The sequence below is a fragment of the Panthera leo genome, chromosome B1, assembly GCF_018350215.1.
Source record: "Panthera leo isolate Ple1 chromosome B1, P.leo_Ple1_pat1.1, whole genome shotgun sequence".
NCBI lineage: Eukaryota > Metazoa > Chordata > Mammalia > Carnivora > Felidae > Panthera > Panthera leo.
This window is the reverse complement of record NC_056682.1, coordinates 179,260,965-179,288,183: the sequence shown is the minus strand read 5'-3', so window position 1 is coordinate 179,288,183 and position 27,219 is coordinate 179,260,965. Positions and strand designations below refer to the sequence as shown.

The window sequence follows — 27,219 nt, the reverse complement described above, 5'->3', positions numbered from 1 at the left end:
TTTGTTTTGTTTTTAAGGAAGCAAACTCCAGTCTGATGTTGACTATTTTGGAATATTTAGCCCTAACTATCTGGACACACCGTAAGCAGCATTTTCTATTTTACTGGTTTCCCATATTCATGAATAATGTATGACTGGTCATACTTCTCAGATCAACTTATTCTGAATCCTCAACCTGACTGCAATTTGAAATGCATTTAATCATGACAAATCCCTGTGTGTCCTTTGGAAGCCATATAGGCATATCATGAGCTGATAATTAGTCCTTATTTTGACTGGACAACATTTTTAAGAGTTAAATGACACTCCTTAATACACCCTAAAGGATAAATGAATCCCTAAGTCATTGCTCTCTTTTATTCAGAGAAGCAAGTTCTCCTTGACAGTTACTTTAAAAGACAAGTTGTCTCAAGATATTTGTTTTCCCTTTTAAACTCTCTTGCTTTTGCACTTAAGCTCTGCATTATTTAGGCTAGTTAACATGCAAAGCAGGAAGCTGTTTCTTAACTTTTTCCCCCTCTTTTTGAAGATAATTTAATGCACATTAACTGGGATTCTACACCTTTTATACTTTCTAATCTGTTTAAAGAGTCTTGAGATTAAATTATTTGTAATGCTTTTCAAGTCCACCCAAGTAATAGGCTAGATATTATATTGTGTGGAAGGTACATGTTCTTTTTAAATTCCTCAATTTTACCATTTTCTCATGTACCCTTATGAAAACAAGGATTTAAGCCATTAAAAAAAATGTTATTTTGTACAAAATAGTAATTACGTGAAAATTGTTTCTTTAGGGGAAATGAGAGATTATAGCTAGTTAGGTAAATGACAGAGTACTAATTATTATTTATGGCCTTTATTATTATATATCTGCAAGTCACAATAGATTAAGTTTCAGTTAACTTTGAAAAGCTAGTAATTATAAAATACAATGCTGTCAAAAAAATCATTAACTTATGTACACCTAATCTTTGAAATTAAATTACTTTGCATTTCTTCTTCTAAGCTGCTTATAATATACATTTTAATACTTATTAACTTAAATAATTTTTAAAATTATCGGGGCTCCATTTAAAAGACATGTATTTGGCACTATAATTTGTAATACAAAGACATGAATCTATCAGCATTCAAGGGTGAACACCATTGTTTTCCTGTACTTAATTGGTAAATATTCTAAAAATTTAAGGTTTTGAATTTTTAGTTTCTGCCCAGAAGAGAGGATATTGAGGAAAAATAATAATTTTCAATAATTTAGAATGAGTATTCTGTCATTTAAATGTATGTGTGGAAAAGAAACTGGAATAAGTAGTTAGACCAATAGTAGCGATACCGGTAGAAAAATGTATTAAGTCCTTTTATATAGAGATCATTACACCAGGCATTCAGTATGCATTAGAAAATTTAATTATCAAAACAACCCAATGGGTAAACTCAGAATTAAGCAACTTGCTCAAGGTCACATTGCCGGCAAGTGACAGAGCATAGACTTGCTTCACTCACATCCCATGTGTTAATCACTCTGATTCATTGGTTCTATTCAATGAAGAAAAGTGAAAGTAAAGGTCTTCACCGAATGAAAATAAAGGTTTACACGCTGCATGATTGCTTGGTTTTTCAGTTTCAGCATACAATTAAGAAAAAGTACAAGGTATAGAAGTGTCCTTAAAGTCCCCATTTCTTTTTTACCACATTCTTTTCTAATATACACGGCTTTTCCCCATTTCAACGGATCAAATCTCAGCTTCATGAGTTGCAGTTATATATTCGTAAGCAAACTAAAAATGTGGATATTAATCAATTCCCCGAATAGTACAAGGAATCCAGTTGGATACGTATGGCTCAAGTATTGCCTTGTATTCACTTTCTCTTAAGAAATTAGTACAGCCAGTATCTCTTTCCCAGTTTAACCCATCCAATTGTGATTAATATGGCCTATATAATCTCTTTGATGCCTTGTTTGCCAGAAATAACTGTCCACACTTCTTCTTCTTTTTTCTTTTTTTTTTTTTTTTCTATTCTGAAAGCATTTATTTCCACCTCTCACATTCAATTCACCAAGAAGTGGTTTGCCATCTCCTGTTTTCAGAAGTTCAGCCCAGCACAGTGTGGTTTCCAAACATGGCTTTTCTGTCTCTGGAATGGCAGTGATCGAAAACCTCATAATTGAGGTGTCTTTCTACGGTGCAGAATTCAAAATAGACCTATATTGTGAAGATGGAACTTTTTCTTAGCTGAATATGGTTTTAATAATAGAAGTTTGAGGCTTTTTCCAACACAGTCATTTAGTCTCTGTGTTTCGACTTGGATATAAAACTCTTCATCTTAAAGACCACTGAGGGACAGCTGTGAGAGAAAAGCCCAAAGGAAAACAGTCTGTCCCAATGTCATTCTGGCCCTGGAGCCTACGCCCACCCACACTTCTCAAATTTTTACCCTTCTACCTGTCCAAACTAACTGTTCCCCTTAATTCAAGTTAAGACTTGAGATTACTGCTAAATTGGACATCCAGGGACACTGCTTTTTCTCACTCTCTTCTTCTACACAGAGAGTGCTTTTCTGTTTTAATTCAGCTTGGACAAAGCTGATTTTTTTTTCTAACTCATGACATGAGTTTCTAGTACATTGGTGTGTAATTACTGAGCGGTAATATGGTACAGTGGGTAAGTGCACAGCTCTGAGGTCAGACGGCCTGGGTTTGCAACCACATTGCAATCATACTGGTATTACTCACTAGATGCAGACTCTCGGGTAACGCATTTAACTTCTCTGTACCTTAGTTTCCTCACCTGCAACATGGGGGTAATACACAACCTTTTCCACAGGGTTGCTGTGAGAACTGAATGAGGTAGTAATATATGTAAAGTTTCAGAATAGTGTGTGATGTGTCAATAGTTTTTGAATGAATGAATACACTTCTGCAGGGTATGTTATCCCAGTAGTGGGACCTAGCATCTTCATGAACCCATAACCTTTACGCCAGTTTTGTGCAGTAAACCCCGTCTTTACTTTCTCTCCATTGTGGAATTTCCAGTGAGTTCCCGTGTCCTGCCATAACAAGTCCTAATTCTACCAGTTCTTGGCTTTTTGCAGAACACTGAAGGCTGATGAATTAGCAAGGTTCCCATCAAATGATTCACTTAAGTACTTACAGAATACAGTCACATGGTTCGCAACAGCACACATAATTTTTAAGTGATTCATTTAAAGGAAACTCCCAAAACATATGTTTTAGTAATTATTTTTATTGTTCTAATACTTGTAGTTTTATCTTTTTTGTTTGCTATGGAGAAAGATTCATTTGTACAAGACACTGGCCAGTACACAAAGACTTTCTAAAATTAATTCCCTCCAGCCAGTCTTCTCTGCCTGAGATCTACCGAATAGCCAGTGAAGCTAACTCATTGAACACATGGGAAAATCTGTTTGCACCATGAAACCTGCTTTCCTAAGTGATGCCCACTGCTGGCAAAACAACACTGAAGACACTGGGGGGAAAAAAGAGAGAGAGGGAGAGAGAGAGAGAGAGACTTAAATCAAGAGCATACATAGCAGATGGTGGGGATAAGTGGCTGAAATTATGAAATTATGATGGACTATTAAGCTTCGATTCATGCCTTTCTTAAGTCATCTGCAGAAGACATGACATTCTAATTGCATTCTTGAATTTTTTACACTATGAGTTTGTTAAGTGTAGACACATTTTACTAAAAAAAAATCCCAAATGTATGTAATTTGACATTGTGACAGATTAATACTTAGGCATGAGACCAGCCGCACAATTAGACAGCTTAAATGTGTCCTACATCTTAATGTCTATATGACTTTAAGAAGTCATAGTAAGTCCTCCTCTTCCAAAGGGTCTGTTGCCATTTTGCTGACTGAAATAAATCAAAGTCTATCAGAGGATTTAAGTGGATTACGAGAAAGCTCATCACAATTACACACAATTCTAGAAAATTGGAATCTAGGGAATTAACTGTAAATTCAGAATGTCTCAAGGTAAAAAAAAAAAAAACTATTTACATTAGACTTTTTTGAAGTGATTATTGAAGACGTAACTCTTATTTTTTGAATTATCTGAATTCTTTTTTAATAAGGATAAAACTTTAGTCTCTGAAGTATCACCTGAAATGACAGTTAAAAGTACAATTTAAAATTCATATGACATTGTGTGCATGCTAACATTATATTTTGTGTTAGATATCATATAATATATAGCTGACTCAGAAGTAGGTGAGAATGCACAGATTCCCATGTGATATGATTTAAATTAGAAACTTTCAATCTTTTTCAGTGTGATCTAAAATAAAAACTCCTTTTTGTAGAGGAACCAAGTACACACATATAAATACATGTGCTCATGTTACAAACTACGACAAAATCTTCACAAAATAAAGTGAACACGGTATGCACTGACGATGATTCCCTAAATGAGTTCAACCACCAACTCGTAAGTTATGGTCTTCAGTTTGAAGAGCACTTACCTAAAATCGAAATTACCATGATTTTAACTTGTGCCCATCACATTGCTACGAAAAGGCAAATAAAATTTATTAAGTTGAAATGAACTGGTACACTGCCCACAATAGCTCCTGTTAAAATATACCCACGTTACAAAAATGGGAGAAGAGAACTTTCTGCTTGTCACTTTTGCTATCACATAGAATACCTTTCCTTCATGATGACTTGTTCTGAATATATTCATTTATGATGTCAGCTGTGTCTAAGCCAAAAATAAATTTTATTTCCCAAGTTTATTATTGGAAGATTTGTATAACTGCCAACCAGAGGTCACGAACAAAACTAAACAACTCTAAAAGAGCCACTATCCATAAGCAAAGAAGCTTAACACATTTGTTCATAGGTATAACCTTGTGACCACTAAATACAGGATTTTCCAATTAGACTTATTCTTAGCACCCACTACTGTCTCCACTAAACCCACCACCCTGCCCTAGGCTGAGCGTGAAGGCCGCATTTTGTTCTATAACATATATTCATGGATTATTTCAGTCAACTACATCGTTCTGTTAGAAAATAAATCCCAATGGGAGAAACAGGTCCTAAAAGGGGATAAGGAAAATGAATAGTTGAGAAATTTACTCAGATCTGCAAATACCAAACAAACAAAAATCACCACCTTTTCTGGTTGGCCAATTACATGAAGAAGAAATCAAGAGAAATCACTACTAGTTTGGTTAGAAGAAATCTCAAAGGAGATATTTTGGAACTGGATTTTGAAGGGTTTGGTGGGACAAGGCAAGGACTAGTATAAGAGGCAACACGTTGAGATCATGAGCAAATAGAAGAGCAACGGGCTTTCTGGAAATGACGACTGCATTAGGTCTGTTGAAGTGGCCAAAGAAAGCAAGTAAGAATGGAAAGAGATTAAGGATGACAGGTAGACAGGATAGAGAAGCTGAAGGGGCTTCTGTGCAAACACTTGGAATTTGAAATTTATACTGAAATTTACAGAAGGAGGTTTTCTTCTAGAGAGAGAATTGCTACTCTACTTAATGTCCTTCAAATAATGACACAGGTGTTTTCTTAGTAGACATGCTACTGCTAACTCCTAGGAGCAAAACAGGCTAAATAAAAACAAAAACAGAGGTGCCTGGGTGGCTCGGTTGGTTAAGTGACTGACTCTTGATTCTGGCTCAGATCATGATCTCACGGTTTGTGAGTTCAAGCCCAGCATCGGGCTCCACACCGACAGTTCAGAGCCTGCTTGGGATTCTCTCTTTCTCCCTGTCTCTGCCCCTGCCCCTCTCTTGGGTGCACTCTCTCAGTCTCTCAAAATAAATAAATAAATAAATAAATAAATAAATAAATAAATAAAAAGTATTTTAAAACAAAACAAAACAAACACCAACACAAAAATGATACTCAAGTAGTAGATATCAGGAAGTCACAAAATCCCCATATATCTGACAAAGCTCTCTTTAGGGCCATGTTCCAGTTCCTGGCTCTACTTTTTACATGTTGTGTAATGCCCAGTTTTCTCTCTCCCTCTCTCTCTCTTCCTCTCTCTGTCTCTTTATCTCTCTCTCTTTCCCCACCCTCCCCCCCCCCCGCCCTTCTCTCTTTCTATTTTTGGGAATCACACCTCCCAAATATAGAATGGCTTAAAGTGATTTCTATGGTAAGGATCTCAGAGAGGGTTATCACTGGAGGGATGGGAGGGAGCAGGAGGAGGTGATTGTTCAGAAAAGTGAGTTGTTAGTACTTTACTGGACAAAAAAGAAATTGCACTTTGTTGATTTGTCATATACAAATCACTTAGACAATGATATACTATGATACAGTGAAATTTTCAAAAGTGCAACATAAAAATTCTTGAGCAGATGCTCAAAAATTAGATAAACATGACTCAATGAAAACATTGCAAATCAAAAGTGTTCTACTCTATTTCCTTTCATGGATGGAATATGGGTAGAAAGGATCAAATTCATCAAGTCTATGCTGTCCCTACTCTAACCAGAAAATTGATGGGAGTGTGTATTTAGTTCCTCTCGAAATGGTAACAAAGTGCTACAAATTTAGTGTCTTAGAAAAACAAAAATGTATTATCTTAAAGTTCTGTAGGTCAGAAGTCTGGCATGGGTCTTCCTGGGCTGAAATTAGTCTCACAAGGGCTACTTTCCTTTATGGAGGCTGAAGAGAATCTGTTGCCTTGCCTTTTCCAGAGCCTTCCCTCGTTCCTTGGTTTGTAGCCTAACCCCCTAAAAATCTCCCTATTTTGAGGTCAGTATGTTGGCAACCTCAACACCATCTGAAACCTTAATCTCCCTATCCCAGGTAACCTAACATGTTCACAGGTTCTGGGGGTTATGAGGTAGCGTCCTTGCAGGGAGCCATTGTTCTGCCCACCACCAAAAGGGAGAGGATATGCAAGATGGCTTCTGCAGAGTCACATGGAGCATTAGAAGTGCCTCTGGATCCATGCAGCATGAGAAAGTATAATGTAAGCAAGAGAGGATACCCAGAGCTCGCTTCTCTGCCAATCAGAGGCTCCAAGGGAGGTTCAATAGTGAGACTTTGCCACTCTCTGAAGAAATAGGAAGTAAATAAAGGAAAACATTTCAATGAGCAGCAAAAATCAATCAAGCAGACTGATCCAGTGTTACTTCATTGATTTCCCCCACTTTAGCTGCTCTTTGAGTCCTGTTTGCTAATCATCAGAGAACATTTCTTTCCTTCCTTTTCCTTTTATTTACCTGCCCTGCACTCCCACGCTCTTCACGCTTTCAGTCCTAATTGTGATTGCCTAGTTTCAACTGATCAACTTATTGACCAGAGTAAGGAGCCAGAATTCCAGCAGTTTTAAAACTCTCCCCATAAATGGTTTCTCAGCTCCCACTCACTAAAAGCTTCCCAGACCTCATCTCTCAACAGCACTGCAAAACAAAGTTTTCATGAAAACTTCCTGAGAGTAAGAAACACAAAGGGGGAACTTCTCGTCTTTGTCCCAAATCACAATAACTAATGGGATTCTGTTACAACGCAGCTGTTATTACAGAAGTACTTCCAATCAGATAAGCTTTTCTGTACAACTTATGAAATATTTCAATAGGTAATCTCAAACAAAGAGTTTGAGAGTATATTTGAAAATGGCCATATCATTAGAATAATTGCATAGTTTCTGAAGATCACTACGTTGAAGAAGAAAATGCATGGGCATTGTGCTTTTTTGCCACATTAAAAAAAAATAATTATATTGCTTCCATAAATCTAAATTGCTGCAATTTGCCCTCGTGCAAAGAGTAATCACAATTACATTACAGTTCTCCTTCCTACATGATTTGAGCTTTAATATAGTTTATTTTACTCTGGACTTCACACAAAATAATGCATAGAAAACAATACTTAGAAATATCTTCTATCTCATCATAGCCACTGTAGTGATGTTCTTCTTACTTAAGACGTCCCCACATATTGAATTAATTGTTTTAATATTGAACACATTTGCATTCAGTATATAGGTATTTAATACCAGATCCTTAGTACAGGAACTGTTTGTAAACTTCTTGCTTATTTTTTTAAATGCTTTATTGTGGCTTATGTTGGAGGAAAGAAAGTTGGAGAAAATAATATATATTAATTGATTTTTTTTTCAATTTTTTTATCCTCTTTATTTGTACAGAATTATGTTATGTGGGGAGGCAAAGATAAACTGAACACTGCCTTTAAGAACACAATCCAAAGATAATATTCTAACGGTTAATCGAGACTTCATGTACTAGTTTTAGAGTAAACATACATTCCTAAAGGTAATATTAATATTTATTGTAGGGTATATATTCTACAACTTTATGGTCAACAAGAAAACTGAAGATTTGAGACTTACTGGAAGTGACTCAAAGTTGATGTTTGCAACACTTTTAGTGTTAGCAACAGGAAAACCACTATAAAGTGGCTAATACCTTTCATTAACTTTAAAAAAAGAAAACTTCATCTGGATTATCATTATTTTTGTGTAAGTTTTCACAATAACAACAATCCACCTCCCATCTTCTAGTAAGTGAATGGAGATCTGGTCGCTGGCAATCCAAGACCCCAATTTGAAGCAAATGTTGGATATCACATTTAGGAAAGAATGCATTTTCCAAATGGTGATGAGCAATCTGTTAAATCTATCCCCAAACTTTAATTTCCTATTTACATAAAGCCTTATAGATTATTGGGGCTTTCGGATTGGAACGTTTATGTGACCAAACTCAAATAATAATATGGTCAAACCTAAGTTATTTTTTTCTTCAAAATCTGTTTCATAATTTGTTTTTGTTTGTTTTAAATCTTTCCATCAGTATTTGAATGATAATTTATTTACTGCATATAATTTCTATTTTTTGAAGATGCATGTCAGATTGTGAAATATTTCTTAACTTTTGAATCAAACTCAAAGGGGAAAAAATGTCAAGTATAAAAAATATTCCATCTTTCTCCCATCCACCAGGAGGCTGCAAGTATATTGTGATCCTAACTTGGTTACCTTGAACCCCACGGAAACCTTATGCAATTTTGTGTGGTATATATATCTCCATCTGGGGGGGGGCAATACTTGTAGTTTTTATCAGATTATTAAAGACTTTGACACCCAAAACAAATAACTTCTAACATAAGAAAAAAACTTATGAAAGATAGGACTTTTGCGGTAGAAAATAAGCACGAGTGGTTGAAAAACCAGAATTGGCCTTTAGTGGAATAATGAATTGCTAACTTGTGAAATAAATGCCCCCAGTTTTATGAACTCTTTTGATCAATATCGGAGCATCTTCTCATTTCCAGTTCTTTCCTTCTTCTCCTTCCACTCAGTGTAACCTGCACCTCCTGTAATTTTCGTGTATAAAGAGAGAAATCAAAGTGAAATCACATTTCTGATGCGCATAAATTGATCACTCCCAAGCAGTCACCGTAGATTTTTCTGCTGTAGTGCAGTTTTCATGTGTCAACCAGCAGATTCTTGTTTGAGTTGATTCAGCAAGACTGCTTGAGACATGGTGTGTGCTGTCTCCTCTGTATATGATAATGCCACATTCAGAATGACAGTGGTCTAAGCCTCAGGGCAGTAAATGCTTCTTGAGATACATTCAATTGCTGTTTAACTGAGTTTAGCCTAAGGTACAGAGAAAAGTTGCTGATGCTTTCAAACATGTTTAAACATTTTAATATTGTCTTGGCATGTCAGCTTGAACTAGAACACTCCTAGGTAGAAAGTGCAGTGGAATCCTATAATTGCATACCCAGAATTTCCAGAGCTTTCTCTAGTAGCCCTCAGCTTGAACTTGTTAATTAAAATGTGCATACGTCTTTGAAAATGTTCTTTGCAAGAGTTGTACTTTCAGTAATATTGGTCAGTTTGTGACTCATGATAAGAAGACATAAAATAAGTAGCATATGTTATTTCCAGATCTCGCTGTTGTTTATATATAACAGATCCTATAAAAATACACCCATGATCATTATCTCCGTGATCCATCACTGTATTGATAAACTCTTCCCCCTCCCAGAAAAGCAAAAACAAACAAGCATAATGTAGGGGCTTCAAACGACAAAGGTATATTACTTCTCACATTTCTGTGGCTCCCCTGCTACTTGTGCATGGCTCAGTTATGAGGGAGTCTCTTTCTCTAACAGTGTTTCATCTTCAAAGAAGCTAGATTGTGTGTTCTCTTGGGGTAGGGATGGCAGGGTTCCACGGGCAAATGCAATAGATGTTGTTGCTAGACTTCTTGAAACTTAGTGTGGAAATAACACGGTTTCACTTCTGCCACATTCCAATCATCTAAACTGGCCTGTCTTCGAGAGGTACAGATCTTGACATAAGATCAGTGATGTCACATTCCAAAGTAATGTGTATAGGAGATTAATTCCTGGCCTTGTGCCACAATTCACAACCGTCATGTACAGGCATCATGAGATCTACAGAGCTTATTTGCTGAATGGCTTTTTGTTGCGTTATTTCCGGTGTATGAAGGGTGCACTGAATCTGAGGTGTTTGCCCTGCTACATTTATTGTCCTTCCTAAATTTCAACCTCTTAGTCTTAGGTTAGTTTATTGCCAATTTTTGGCCTCTCTTCAGAGCACCTTCTTATGTTACAACTCATACAGGCAAAGCAATGTAGCAAGTAACAACCCAGTACTTAAGGGGCAAATCTCTTTCAGATAAAAAGTATTAATTGTGAGATTGTTCTGGGTAGATTGGAAAGGTAACTGCAAATAATAGAGCATTTCCTTTTTCGTTTGGAGCAAATATCATGACACGTACGGAATACGTGTTCTCTGGAAAAGTCTTAATAAATAAGCACCTGACGTAGAGTATCCAGGATATGGCAACCTGTGTATTTTCCTAAACAGATGGTAAGTCTAGTATACCGCAGACTCTATAAGCATAAACACATTAGAACAACAGGAAAAGTAACTCAAAATACATGCCCTTTTGATTGATGGTTGGTATTAATTCCACAAAATGTTTTCTGAAAACCTTTTAACCAAATACATCTGAAAACTCAGAGTCCTCCATATGCTAAAAAAGGTATTATCATGCATGCATCATATATTACTTAAAAAATCTAAGACCTAGACAGTGCTCTTAATGAAACACACTATTTCTAGAGCAAAACATAAATATTTATACCACATAAGATAAAGATGAAGAATAGCCTTAGATTGAATGTCCGGGGTGTAAATTTATGGGAAAAGAAAACAAAACAAAACTTTGGTTTTCAAAGCTCTTTTGAGGACAGAATTGTGCATGAGGGATGGTGTGCCTGAAGTAGCTAATATTTATTGAGGGTTTATTGTGTGTTCAAGAATTATTACAAATATTTTACCTATATTAACACACTTAATGCTCACCATAATCCTAAGAAGTTAATTTATTCTTATACTTGTTATATAGATGAGGTAATTTAAATAAATCAAGTTACTTGTAGGGCGTCGGGATGCCTCAGTCAGTTAAGCATTCTATTCTTGATTTTTGGATCAGGTCACGATCTCACAGTTTGTGGGATAGAGCACCATATCGGGCTCTGTGCTGGCAGCATGGAGCCTGCTTGGGATTCTCTCCCCCACTCTCTCCGTCCCTCCCCTACTCATTCTCTCTGTCTCTCTCAAAGTAAATAACTTGAGAAAAAAATCAAGTGACTTGTTCACGATTACATACTCCTTAAAGTGACAAAATTAAGATTTTGAATCCAAGGAGCCTACCTCCTATTTCCCTAAATAATATACTTTTCACTTATGGAAGACTAGAGAGATTTTATATATATATATATATATATATATATATATATATATATATATATATTCTTATGTATGTGTGTGTGTATATATATATACCTCCTTATGTGTGTGTATATATATATATATATATATATATATATATACCTCCTTAATTATCTAAAGGGGCTATGACCCACGGTTTACTGAACATCTACACTGCACCAGAGACCATAGGCATTCTCTACATTTATTCTTTTATCCCTGCAATAGGTAAGGGAGTAGGTATTATTAACTCAAATACAAGGATCTTGAGGCTCAGAGAAATTACATCCGAAGTCATACAGCTTCTGCCTGCTGTACCCAGAATCGCACTCAACAATGCTGAGACAAAAAAAATTTGTTCTTTTCACAAACTCGTTGTCCCAATCGGGATATGCTTAGGAGTCCATAGGTAAGACTGAAGTTAACGTTGGGTGGATGGGCCATCCTTATATCCTCTTCTAATTTGCTTGGATCAAGTGATTTTGTGACAAATTAGAACACTATTTAAAAATCTTAAGCCCTTTTTTGTACCCCTAGGTGACACTTAGGTAACTGTAAATCTCCCCTTCTTCCAGACAGCATTCAGACATTTAAAGGATTACAAACTGCTTGCCCGCATCAATGGTTCCTACCCTCTCCATTATCTATTTATGTGCTTACCTTTTCAGTTTTCCCAAATTCCCCAAACAGATAAAAGGTAGGGATCTTTAGTTTATTTACATTAAAAAGCCAAGTCAAAGTCCATGTGAGCTTTGTGGATTTCATCCCTTGACACGTATTCTTGGTTGACTGCAGTAATAATTTTCCAGTAAAGTGTTTATTTAATTATGTTCTCAGTTGTATTATATAAAACAAAAGTGAATCATTTTCTTACAACTATTTTAAAATAAAGCCCTTTGTTCAATCATTTGAGTAAAAGAGACATTTTCTTTTGGATTACAAAAATAAAGGTAATGTTAAAATATTTGTTGGAAAACCATTACCAATTGTCTTACTTTTTGTTGTTCATCCTTTTGTAAAACCTTTTCATTGTCCAGTAAACTCCACCAGAATTTAGATGTGACTCTAGAAAAAGAAGTCTTTGTATAACAGGAAATCAGGAAGTATAAAAAGAAAACACTTTAAGAAGAAAGAAAAGCAAAAGGTGCCTCTATGTGTTTTTCCCCTCCCCAAAAGGAGAGAATGACACAATTTTTCATTTGCAGAATTTTCTCAAGTAATTTTAATAATATTCTAGTGTTTGAGTTAAAAAAAATTGTAGGAATGGTATGAACATCAACACCTTGACTAACAGCTCATTTATCACAGGATCAGAGAGTTAAGTAATTTGTGTATCGAACAAATAAGCAAACGATGCAGATAGCTTTAAATAACTGAGCTTAAAAGAAAACCTCATTGGAAATATTTTAAAACTATAAATGCAACATGTTCATGCCTTCTCTTAGGAGCAGAAAATATCCTGGTATCTTCAGCCCCAAGCCAAGGGCCTGAAGTAAAGGGGGTGCCCAGGATTCTGACAGAATGTATAACTCAGCATACGAAAATCCCTACTGGTGCAGATCTGTCTTCAAGAAGTCTGAACAATACAGTTCTCTTCAGTAATAAAGATGCCTGTAATGGTTTCTGAACTGTATAGGACAGCGTCAGAAAACATGAAATGCCTGCATAAATCTGGGGTTTCCTTGCTCTTTCTGATGATTCCACATACCGTCTGTCGGTCACTTATCGTTGAGATCACTGTACCAGCATTTTCCCATGCCGGCTCATCTACCGAGCCCAGTAAGGACGCCTGCACTTCTTTTCTGAGAAAGAGCTCGAGTCCTTAAATTCATTATGATTTCTTCTACTTTAAGAGATGTATGGTTTTAGGGAGGTCTCACCATTTTTGTCATGAAGTAGTAAGATTGGGGACTTTGTGGAACCTATGTCCTGAGCTGCTCAGACACTTTTTTTTTTTCCTCTTCCTTTGGAGACTCTAGCTTTTCCTTATGGCCATGGGTAGCCGCAGTTGACCTCTAACGACCCAGCTGTTACATTTTAAGAAGGAGCATTATGGTGTTATGAGCGACACTAAAGTGAAAGTCAAAACACTTATTCTTTGGCCTTCGCTGTTCCCGAGACTGGGCCCCTCACTGCTGCCACCCTCCTTGCTCTTGGGCTGAGGTGATAAGTAAAAAGAGTGGGCGTGGGAAAGTACTTTCTATGCTATAAATTGTCAGCTATTAGGATGGCTTAAAGCTGGACTTGCAAGAAGCAAATGAACGTAATGCCTAAGAAAGGCCGTTAACTCTCCAAGCTGATGTGATGGTTCTAGTAAATAGCATAACTGGAATGCCACAGGCAATGCTAAAGCAGCCATAGGATCTGATGAATATCATTCCTACATCCACTCTTTGCAAGATTTGATATGATTAAGCAGGGGTGTGGAGGGGGGCTCTAAGGAACCGATTTTGTGGTGGAAAATGCTGATAGTGAATACCATTTAATTTGATACAGAATATTTTACTTTTTATTGATTTACTCAACGCCAACTGACAAGAGTTGTGATAAACTACTTCCCGTCTTCACTCAGGTTCAAATTAAAAGACGTAGTACTAAACCAAAGAGTGAAATAATGTTCTTAGATATCAAAACCACATCCTTCGATGAAAGACTGAAAGATGGTTACTGGCTGTGTAAGGTGTGCCTCTGTAACTCCACAAAGCAGGACATTTTAAGAGTGTACGTTTTATGAAAGGGAGAAGAAGTACCTTCAATGATTCTTGAAGACCCTATATAACTTTTGTGTAAAAAAAAAAGTAGACTTGCATAATGAAAATAAGAAAATATAGAGACACAGGAAAACACGATTCCACTCATGCCTTCCCTTAATAAATAGCATCATAAGACAAATTGCATTTGTTAACCATTGGCATTGCTTTTGAGGATTCATTTGACTCATCAAGACTGGAAGTTTTGATTGCTTGTGATGAATCTCTTATAGCCTCTCTCGATTATTTTCTAAATGTGATGACAAACACTGCAACATGTCTCAGCCAATTAGGCTTGTCAACTTCCACTGTGGTCCCCAATCAAGTGTCTGACTTTGGAAGTGACGGGAGATCCTTATTAAAAGTCATGCCTCTTGGATAGAGACGTGACAGCCCACAGGCGGCTGATGGCAGAGAAGACAAGTTGCCTTTGGTAAAAGCAATAAGAGGAAATCGATTTTCACAGGAAATAATCCAGACTATGAAGTAAAGGCTGAGGGAAGAAATTGAAGAGTATCTCGTTTCTACTTGATGAGAAATTGAGTCAATCTAAATAAATATAATTTCTTATCAACTACAGGGCATTCAGGTACACGTGTAAAACAACAGGTAAGAAGAATTGTTTGCATATTACACAGCACTCCGAGCTGTCTCTAAATGTATCTCAAGCAAAAGAAAAACAAAGTGCCACAAATTTAAAACTGAAAACACGAATTAATCCCCCCAAAGCAGAGGACGTCTAAGTCACTGTGCAAGTAAACTGACACGTTGTGTGAGACTTAAGTAAACTTAGATGTTTGGAGAGCATTCTGGGTCATTTTTACAGGGAATGATGACCACATTCAAAGAGATTTTTCCTATTTTAGTAGCTTTATTCCTGATCACTTTCTTGTTTTTTTGAGAGGCACTATCATACAAGAAAAAGAAAAATTTGAACTTGTTAAAGCGATGACAAAAAAAAAAAGGAATATTTAGAATAAAATAGGTCTGATCTTACACTTGTCGTTTTTATAAGGATTTTTACTGCTTAAGGCATTTAAGTCAGCTTCAAATAAACAAAACATCCCAAGATGGAAATATTCCCAAAGACCTCACATTTTGTTCATTTAAACTAACTACATTACAAAAATCATTCCTAAAATTGCCAATAGTTTGATTTTCTAAATGCATCTAAAATATGTGTTTGAGAGACACAGAGGGAATTTTTGGCATAAGAAAATGAATAAGAAAGTGCTTTATCTTTTGATGATACAATTAGTAGGGTCTTCCCCCTTAGAAGTCAAATAGCACAGCATGTGCAACTACAATAAATAATTATCTTTGCATTTTACCTTTTGGAAAGATTAAAGTCACTGTAGATTTTCTGGGAAAAGCACTGGCATTTCCTCATTGAACTCTCAGCACACAGCATAAAAATCTCAGGCCATAGTGGCTCAAAAATCAATGGGCTGACAAATGTCAATATTTCAGTTATCCATCACTGCAGGGGAAAAAAATGGCATGCATTGGACTGCTTTGATTTAGGAGATTTGGCAGGGTAAAACTTCTGAAATAGCCTATACAAATGATAGCCCAGATAGGAATGTAATGTTAAATTATAGAGGATGGTGTGTGGAGACAGAAGCAGACGGTATAAATATATCGGGGATAGTGTAAATAACCCCTTTGTCTATTTTAAACCAAATCTACGCAAGGTTATGTAGAAGCAAATTTCACTGATTCCATTGATGTGAATGTATTTGCAGAGGTTGAGATTATTATTATTTGCAGAGGTCAGTCTTTTAAGTGCAAAGCCTTGTTGAAAGACAGAAAGAAGGAAAGAAAGAAAGAAAACATGATGCCGTATGATATAAATTGGAGCACAGTCATATTATGTTCTTTTGTTTGACAATAAAATAAACTAAAATTTATACTAAATAATACCCTAGAAGCAATTCATTTAGAATCTGTTGAGGTAGAGCAGTTTCTCTCTCTCTCTCTCTCTCTCTCTCTTTTTCAAAGGAAAATAGTCTGTTAAAAAATGTCAAGAGTAAGAAAATGCATACCTATTCTCCAAAGACAGACACATATTAATGATTTTGCTTACATATTCAGATAATTCTCAATTTCCATCTCTAATCCTGATCCCTAAGAACTCTCTAGATATGACTTTGCTTTACAGTACTAGAAGACATTTCCAGTTCTATGAGGCATTAACATTCATTAGGTATACATGCTATTTCATCAAAACTTTAGGAGCTTGACTGCATTTACCCAATACGCTGCAATTCACCTAATATTTCTATTCAGCAAACACACTGGCAAATGTTTTCTTCTGTGAACACTTACGGGATTATCCTACAGCACATATTAGGTCATGTGACATGGTGGGTGGGAGGTGGGTGTGGGCTAGGGCGGGGTAGGTGATGATGTTGCTAATATGTTCACATCCATAACCTACTTGTACTTTGCTTTTTTTTTTTTTTTTTTTTACTTTTTACCAAATAATGTGCTGTCAATTTAGCTTCTGCTTTCTGAGTCACCCTGATGTTTTAGAATGTATTTTAAATATAAGGTTTTGCCTATTTGCATTCCATGAATAATGTATTAGCAGGATAATATCCAATTGGCAAAAGTACACGATTTCTGGGATAATTTATAAATAGAGCAAATTATCTATTTAGGTTTAATAACATTTCTTTTGCGTGTGGAAACATTTATACCCATACAAATACACATATGCACTTTATTTCTACTTGAGAATATACACATGTCCCTGTTCTGTAACAAATGCATGTGTACCTATCTATCCTACAGACTTAAATGTATTAGTTTGTTCATGCCTTTCTTTCCATAGTATTTGTTCTTTTCGCAAAACCTTATCTTTAATGGATATGAAATCAAAACGGCTCTATGGTAATGATGAAGTACGAGGTGTTGAAAAAAGGAAAATAATATGAAAAATTATATATATTATATATATATGTGTGTATATATAGATGTATATATATATACATCTATATATACATCTATATATACATATATATATATATATATATATATATATATATATATGTCCCCCCCTTCCAATTTCATACATATCAGGAAAGCCAGTTGCAGGGTGGCCAACTTTAACATTTTCTTCTCCTTGAATTTCAGATTCAAGACCTCTTCCAGATGTAGCCCTGACTGGGAAGTGTACCCGTGAGTGTGACGAATATGGCCACTCAGACTCCTGCTGGATGCCAGTCCGTACTTCTCCAGAGAGGAAGAAGAGCCAGCCCAAACTCTCCACTTTCATGCCTGTTGATGAACGAGGAAGCCAGGAAAAGCTGGCCAATGGCGAGGCCGCCATCATGGGTGACCGCAACAGAAACCTCCTGAACAAAAAGTTGACCTCGTCCTATGAGACCTTCAGTGCAGCTAGTTTCAGCAAAAATGAGGAAGCCAACCCCGAGGATATTCCCCTTACAAAAACAGGGGAATACAAGCCATCTCCTGTCAATACTCTCACTAGAAGAGAAGTTTACCTGTAGGCTCGAAAGGAGAATGACAAAGTTCTTTTCATGTATGAGAAGGAGAATAAGGGGCAAAAAAAAACCTTACAAAGAAAAACCGTTTAATCAAAAAGAGGGGGCTACCAAAGAGACAAAGCTTTGCCTGCCACTTCTGCCTCCAGATCAGGCCTTTAGTGATACTGTTAGCCTGATTGTAATGTACAATGTAGAAACCATCCTTGTTACTTGCATGTCTAACCCCTTCACCGATTATTCCCAACACCTGCTATCCCTCTTCCCCATCCCCCTCCAAGGAGGAAAAAAAAAAAAAAGATGGTTGCAAGTTTTCTTTCATGGTAACAAGCCTGATTAGCAGAACACAACACACTCTCATTATCCCTAAGCTGAAGCATGATTTTGTCACTTTGATTTAGTTCGAATGCCATCCGGCTGGTCAAAAAAATAAACATGAAAATAAAATAATACTAATAATAACGACAACGACAACAACAACAACACCAAAACCAAAAACAGATCAGGTAAGATGTATTTCAGACATACCATCAGGATATGATTAATCACCATGAAAGGCAATCCCCCCAAAATGATAGAGTCCCTGTAGAGGTACAGTTCTTATAAAGAGGGACTCCGTAAGAGGCATATTGAGAATCTCACAGGTGTCATATTCTAATAACAGAGACTGACAACTAGACAATACCCCGCTGGAGATTGCAGTCCCAAATTGGCATAGGTTGTTCTTTTCAAGTCAGGAGTATCAACTTCAACCCCATACGTCCATTGAATATTTTTTGTATGGACACAATCTTGGCCAATTACAAGTCAATTACACTAATTATAACTTGTAAAAATTATATATATATATATATATATATTTTTTTTTTTTTTTTTTCCCGAACGGCACCACTATTACCAATGAACTGGAACAATTGTCATTAATTGTCATTAAAAGGCCAAAGATCACACGGCAAATCAGGGAAATCATGAGGTAGATTTGGTCTCGACATGGAAATTCATTAAGAAACAAAAGCAACCGAACCCATGTGCCCACAGAAATACTCCAACACTAGCTTATTTTATGTTGTCTCCATACCCGAGAAACAGGCATTCTCTTGTAAAATGGATTTTCTTTGAAAGCTCAGAAAATGAAAAACTAAAGTGATGTATTTTTGGTATTAGAGTAGGTGATTAGTTTAGGTTCGAGTTTAGTTTCAAAAAAGAATATTAGCAGGGAAGAGTCCACTTTTAAAAATCATATTTGTGGGAAGGTAGAGAAAGAAGGATATGCGGGCATACAGTCTTTTAAGTTAAACTCACTGTTAACCATTTTAGAATCCAGGTTGTGCTTCCTGGTCTTATTCTTTACATTTCAAAATACCAATTGTAGTTTTTCATGTGTTTAACACACTCTTTCAGACAACACAAGTGCATTAATTCTGGATCTTGTGCAATATGGCACTCTTTTAAGACTCACAACATTGAAACAAGGTGACACCCTAATTGATTTGTCACAAGTGTGATTTTGGACATTATTTAATATGAGTTAAAACAAATCCAGACTGAACACGAAAGAAAGGAGTTCTGGGCAATGATATGTTTCCTTGTACGTACATCTCAATGTGGGAAAATATACAGTTTTTTTCAGTGTAAAAAAAAAAAAATCCAAACCAGAATATATAGATTTTGAGTCATTTGTTCTATAGAAGATGATTTAACATAATTGGAGACTGAGCTGGGACATTCAGACAAAAGTGACAATCCAGGGACGGAATAGGGGATAACAGGTGAAGAGAGCAAATGTTCCCAAAACTGAATGTTTGCAACCTGGTTAAGACATAGGCTGATGGCTCTCTAGCAAACTGTAGAAATAGTGTAGCTTTGGATAGTTTTATTCTTTACAGAATTTCTTAGACTATAAGGTGAAGCAGCCTGGACTAGAGGTTGTGAACTCACTATTAAGTCATCAAAACGTTTATCTTTAAAAACCACTTCTCTGTTTGGTGGGCTACTTTTGGGGGGTCATTTCCTTCTGCTCTTTCTTAAATGGAGTTTTCATTTGGATGTTAGTTTATGTATAATAGTTAGGATGAAAGAAGATATGTAATTGAAACAAAAACGTTGGACTAAAATATCAATAATTGAACATGTTTATGTTTGATTATTATTTACATGATGGAAAGATGCAATTCTAGTACTTTGTTAGGAAACTGCATTAAAGCAGTTCTGCCTTGTATAATCTGTAAGTACCTATTAAGACAAAATACTTCTAAAGATACTTATGAAATGTATACATATTTTTTCTTGCACGTTACAAAGCAAATACTCAATTGCATAACACAGGTGTTCAACAAACTTTTTTTAATGCATTTTTTTCTTTCTTTCATGAGACACTTGAAACCATTAGATAGCTCATTTCACTCTATTTTGAAACCCTTCTGTCGTCTATAAAGCTAATACGGGTCATACTGGACCTTCGGATTAATTGGATCCACATCCCCCAATGACATTTGCACCATGCTCAAGACAGCCATGTCACTGTCATTTAACTCGTGATCCTCTCTTTAGAACTAAAATGGGTGTGAAAGAATAAAATTCTGTGTACTGTAAGTATTCGCAGTAATTCTAGTAGAATTAGCTCTCATAACATGTTTATTATATAATGAGCTGGCATGACACAGAAATATATTTTGTGTTTGTATGACTTTTATTTTGAATAGGTTAAATCTGGTGCCACTCCATATATAGAGTGCTTTTGAAAAAAATCAATAAAAAGACACACAAAAAAAATAAATGAGTGAATGCAAAATAAGCAACTGTGCCTTTTATACCTGTCGTTATGGTAAAAAAACGGTTGTTGGGTTTGGACAATGAGGGAAAATGGGCTATTCCCGACTTTTTTGATCTTGTATATTTATCCATGTTTATTTTCTGAACATAATAAATAATATATTAAAAATTTGCCTTCTGACAAACTCAGATAATGGACCAGTCTTAAATACCGTTCATTCATAAAACAAAACTAAGGCATTAATTAATATGGGCTGCTTAATTCTGACTAGAAGGCTAAAGCATTTGTTGTAATAGTAACACAGAGAGATATTATCAGGGGTGAAATCAGTCCATTCTGCAAGGTCAAATATTGATTTCGAATTTCTGTTCTTTATTTCCTTTTCGTTGTTATTTTTCTTTTAGCTGCTGTTTCATTTCGGTTGGACAGTATATCAACCATACTTGTTTTCTGTACACAAGAATCTCAAGTGAACTTTGCATGCATTATACATTAGGACACATTTATAAATTAATGAGTAACTCTATAAATTTATGTATATTAAAATTTAAGTGTATGTCCATAGCTTCAGTCTCAAATCTAATGCTCATTCTGAACCTCCAGATATCATTTCCGTATGGTTTCTGACTGGCCTGCTGCCTGAGTTTCAGAAAACAAGGGAGGCATTATTTTTATGGAAAGAAAAACTAAGAAGGTACTGAAGAGGTCTGGCTGAAAGGCTACCCTAGGAAGCTGTCTTATAAGAAAATAAAATAACACAGAGACCCAAAGAAGCCGCCAAGAGTCAAGCTATCCTAAAAACAGGACTGAGAAATCCAAAGACCAAGTAATTTTAGGTATATTGTATCAATGATAAATATACAATGTGTCCTTAGGAGGGAAAAAAAAGTGAAGATGATCCTGAATATTCTAAAGCTGGTTAGTTGGGACTCAGGCAGAGGTATAAGTAACATCTGGAGGGAGGCATCGTTTTTTCAGCTACCTAGGGTTTACTTTCAGACAACTTTTCCTACATTTTAAAGCACTTGCATTCAGTGTGGTACGATCTGTTTGTAATGTTAATCATTGACTATTGTTCTGCTACTTGGATGTTGATAGTGAAGCAGAGAACAATTTATCATCGTTTATTATAAGTCACTATGCACGCAACTATGCTAAACATGACGAAATGTATTAAACACTCGTCCAACTATTTATGAAATACTTTACATAATTTAATTTGCTTTTGTACAGTTTTATGTAAATAAATTGCTTGTCATTTTTGTCTCTGCAAATTAAAATATAACATGGTCAAATGGTTTCACACTCGTAAGTGTACTTCTCTGTTGACAGGTAATTCCAGTTTGATTGGACGAGAAGTGAATGGATGCATGTACCAGGTTGATTTAAAATGGTTTGAGTTCTGCTAAATTAAGATGGAGTAAAGAAGATAATGCTGCAGTAATTGTTGATTTAGAGGACACCATGCGTAGCTGTCATATCACTTCACTTTATAACGGAATAGAACTTGGATTCTTCAGTTTCATCAAAATAATCCCTAAGACAGTTACCTAGCTAGCTTTTTACACGTTAAGTGGACAGTAGAAGAACTCATCATTAATATGAAGATTGATCTTTTCAGGCGTTATCTAGAGAAATTTCACATTTAAGGTAAAACATTCTAAGTCAAATGTATCCGTTCAGGAAATGTTTGGTTTTAATCTAAAACAGTGGTGAGTACAAATACATGAGAGACTTAAAGAGTCTTACATTATGTGATATGTAGAGAAAAAACTGGAAGCAAAAAATAGAATTTTTATCTTACTCATTTTTTTCTTTAGTTAAGCTTCCTCAGCTTTGTATATTTTTTTCAATCAACTACTATATCTATCTATCTATCTATCTATCTATCTAACTCTTATGTTTACTTTTTGCGATCAGATTATACCCCTAACTATAATGGTTATCTTCTTGATTTAGTTGGTGTCTATTCAAACAGGCAAATTCTCTTCTCTAATCCAACTCAGAGACTTAAAAGGGAAAGAAAATACTTTCTACGTATGCTAATAGATTCCATGGTATTTTTGTCCCATCTCACCACCGCACTGCCAACACCTACCTGTGTGGGAAAATAGTCATTCTCAAGATCCTTGCATGGAAGTTTCTCTACCATTTTTTTCCCCCTTGCTTGGATGAAAATCCAACATACTTTATATAGAATGGCATATTCTTTCTTTAGTCAAAGATATCTTTGTAAATTGATTGTGGCTGGCAGCCTTCCTTCTCTGAAGAAGGAATTGAGAGTGAAGCATGTTGAGAAAGTCTGCTGCGAGTTGTAATGAGGTGACCCGATGATATATGCATTCATGGGGCTTTCTGCATTCCTAATGGTGAGAACCAAACATCAGTGCAGAAGTCAGTGGAACAGTAATAAAATGAAATCACCGTGTTTTCCTGCTTAACATTTTCTATTTAGATTTGACCAATATATATTTCTCTTTGCCCTAAAACTGCATTCTTAGGTTAAAAATATATTCTTTTTAAAATCTCAAAAATGTAAAAATACAGTGATACATCTAGAAAGAAGGTAGACCCGAGAAGCAGGCCAACGAAAGTTATGTGCATTGCTTCCAAGGCTTAAGTCTCATTATTCTACTATCTCTGGCTCTTTGGAAGAGTTTCATCTGGTTACTTAGAAGCTTGACTTAGCACAACATTATCTTGCATTTATAGAACACATTATGGTTTACAAATGCTTTATAGGATTCATCTCAAAATTCCCGTAACACCTGCAGTATAAGGTGAAAGAAAGCTATTAGATGAGCCATATATGAAGGATTTTACTCTTTAACAATTGTTCTCAGGTTGAAAAAAGTTTCAACGTAAAGTTCTGCGGAGACTAACATTTTCCCCCTGCTTGCTTAGGTACCAATCAAAACATTTTGCATGAGTTAGAAGGATGACAAAGAAAAGAATTCTCCTCATTTACCTGAATAAAATAGGCATTTGTAAAGTGGGAATTTGGGGGATGGGGGCGCTAATTATGTAGATTGGCAGGTAATTATCTTCACTTGACATTGCACAACATACCCAGCAGTAATTGTAATTTGTATGGGATTTCTGACAGCAAATTGTAAATCTTAAAAACAGCATAGCCTAATTTCTTCCTGCTGAATACCCCTGGCCTAATCTATCAGGCCAAGAGGTTTTGATGGACACTGGCTGGATAAATAGCCTAGGTGTGAGGATATGAATGATCACAACCGACAGTCAGCCTTACCAAAAGCAATCAGAGAATTGTAGAATTCTCAGATTTACTTCGGTTTTAAACAGGCTGATTTCTGGGGCGCCTGGGTGGCTCAGTCGGTTAAGCGGCCACTTCGGCTCAGGTCATGATCTCGCGGTCCGTGAGTTCGAGCCCCGCGTCGGGCTCTGTGCTGACAGCTCAGAGCCTGGAGCCTGCTTCCGATTCTGTGTCTCCCTCTCTCTGACCCTCCCCCGTTCATACTCTGTCCTCTCTCTGTCTCAAAAATAAATAAACGTTAAAAAAATTTTTTTTTTAAAAATAAACAGGCTGATTTCACAAAGAAATTTATTTATTAGTTTTTGTCTTCTCCCTTTTCTCTTTTTATACGTTACCTTGGGGTGTGTGTGTGTTTGTGTGTCCCCACCTTAAAGCTCTTTGCCATACTTTAAGTTATTTGCTTTGTTTTTCTCCTCTCAAAAGTAAACCTAATTTTCCCTGGAGGTGGTAGGGTGGCAGGTTGCTCACAAAGGACTAGAGGATTTGCAACCCAATCGGCTTTATTTTAATGGAAATTTACAATATCACTACTTGAGCTCTTAGAAGGTAGAGTGAATAGAGACTGAACTTCCATTTGTTTACTTTCTCTTATCTTCATCCCTACTCTAATACTTGTTTATAAACTGCATGGAGGAAGGTGATTAACAAAGATAATATAAATTTTCCAAGCTGCAGGGAGTGAGGAAAAGATATGAATGTAAAATGTGGAATGCTAAACATTTATGCTCTCCTTTAACACTAACTTTATTTTTTCCTGTTGTGCGGCTGCTAAATGGAAATTTTATTCATTGGTTGAATTTAATAAGTGTGACCTGCACAGAAATAATTTTGCCTATTTAATGAAACTCCTGTGGGAGGATGTAGAAGATGCTTAATCATTCATAAATGTAAAATTTGCCCCCAACCCTCTCAGGTGATGCTGAACAAAAATTATAGTTCACTTGTGATGTTCAGTTTTATTTTTTCCATTAAAAGTTATGATTCAAGTAATCCATTACCAGAAAGGTCATAAGAAAGATGTATGAGGTCAACAAATAAATGTCAGATATGATCTTAGAAATTAATATGGGCTTTGAAAAATTAAAATGTTAATCAATATGCCTAATTAAAAAAAATAAAAAAAAAAAGAGTTCACTAAAGAAACACCTGAATAAGCAATCTAAAGGAAAAGATAAAAACAAGATGTTTTATTTTGGTAATTTAATTGAAATTACATTACAATATCTCAGACTTGGTAAATTAGTAGTAACTTGATTAGATAATGTCAGGTTTTCTTCTAAGTGTGTTTTATAGAATATTACACAGACCATTTTTATTACAGTTTTTATGGATTGTTATAAAAATTTTACTGTGTATTTAAACCATTTATAATACCTTTATGGAAAGGAAAGGAGGGCAAAAAAAATAATAACTGGAAAAAATAAAGAAATAAGATTATAAGATGGCCAGGTCATTTGCTTTGTTTTAAACCCAACTTTAAGATAGAAACAACTATTCGAATACATGTCCAGAAGCTACAGTACAACTGGAATATACTAGATTAGTATTTCTTAAGCTGGAGTTTATGATTCACTGAGAGACTATAGAGTTTTAGAGATCCAAGTATTCTATGATAATTTTTACAGATTTGAGTATTACCAAATGAGGATCAAAGTTATCTTTCAGTATAGTTTTCAGTGATAATTCTTAGTTTAAGAGGAATTTAATAGAATAAAATATTTACCATGTAAATCAATATTTATCCATGTTTGTGGGGACAATTGCATTCTCTGGAGTTCAGAGGGATCTTTTTGTCTTTTTTCTTTACGGGAGTCTATATTTTATTCAGTTGTGAGAAACATCAAAACAGATTTGGATAAGAAGCAAAGTATTAAACAATATGAATGATTAGACTAAAAGATATAAGCATATACAAACGTTGGCAAACTTTTTCTGTAGAGGGCTAGATGGCAACTATTTTAGGTTTTGCAATTCAAGAAGCAAAATCAAAGATATTGTGTAGGTATTTATATGATGAAAAAGAAAAAAAACATTTCAAGTATTTATTTATTAAAATTTTTTTCATGTTTATTTATTTTTGAGAGACAGAGAGAGCATGAATGGGGGAGGAGCAGAGAGAGGGAGACACAGAATGGAAAGCAGGCTCCAGGCTCTGGGCTGTGAGCCCAGAGCCCGACATGGCACTCAAACCCACAAACAGGGAGATCATGACCTGAGTCAAAGTCGAATGCTCAGCCAGCTGAGCCAGGCATCCCAGACTTTTTTCAGTTATTTAAATGCGTAAATACCATTGTTAATTAGCCGAGCAGACATACAGAAGCAAACAGTAGGCTGGACATGACCAGTGAGTTATAGTTTGCTGACCTTGTTATATATCAAAAACTACCTCAATTGATACCAATTTGAGAGTCCATTACTAAAATTCTTCTTCTTATACCTTACTTCAGTATGTCCCTGTTTGACCAGGACAGTGCTGGTTTACGTCTTTGTCCAGTAAAGTCACTAACAACAATTACCCTCAATATTAGATTATGTGGTTACCCTAGTTATCAGGGATATTCCTGACCAGCAATGTAAAAATCTCACCCCTAGATCACAAAAGGTGGACTTTGTAAGAGATGCAGGTCAATGCGCATAAAGTCCTCAGGCAACTTGAAAAGAGCTCATAATCTTCTCCATGCAGGAATCATCATCATCCACTTCATTAAAAAAAATTTTACAGTGTGTCTTTTTCTGGAAGGTCCCAGTTTGGTTTACATTTAGGAGATTTGTTTTTTTCTTTGGATCAAAAACTTTAAACATACTTCCACTTAAATGCCACAAATAAGAGCTCATTATATTACGTTCAGTAAAAAGTAGTATAAAATGTCACATTTAGAGCCGAATATACATGAAATAAAAAGAAGAAATACTGTGATGAATGTCATAGAATTCATGAAATGGGTGACTTCTTTTTACAATTTAACAATATAAAAAAAGAGAATATTTTGAAATATTCTAAAATTATGGGCAGTTGAGTGAAGAAACTTAAAAGTAATAAATGAAACAATTTAACTGTAAAACATTGGACACTTTTCACCTGATAATGCTCTCAAAGAAAATTGTATGTAAAAAATGTATATAATCGGTCCAGT

The 27,219-nt window shown here is 35.6% G+C and overlaps 1 protein-coding gene across 1 annotated transcript in view; it reads left to right on the top strand.

Annotated features, from left to right (window-relative positions):
* PCDH7 (protocadherin 7) overlaps nt 1–22,077 on the top strand; it is a 419,531-nt gene extending 397,454 nt beyond the window's left edge. The window contains exon 3 of the mRNA XM_042936675.1: nt 17,659–22,077. Within this exon, the coding sequence (XP_042792609.1) occupies nt 17,659–18,035 (377 nt within the window). The 3' untranslated portion in view covers nt 18,036–22,077. The remainder of the gene's footprint in view (nt 1–17,658) is intronic.
* The last annotated feature ends 5,142 nt before the right edge of the window (nt 22,078–27,219 follow it).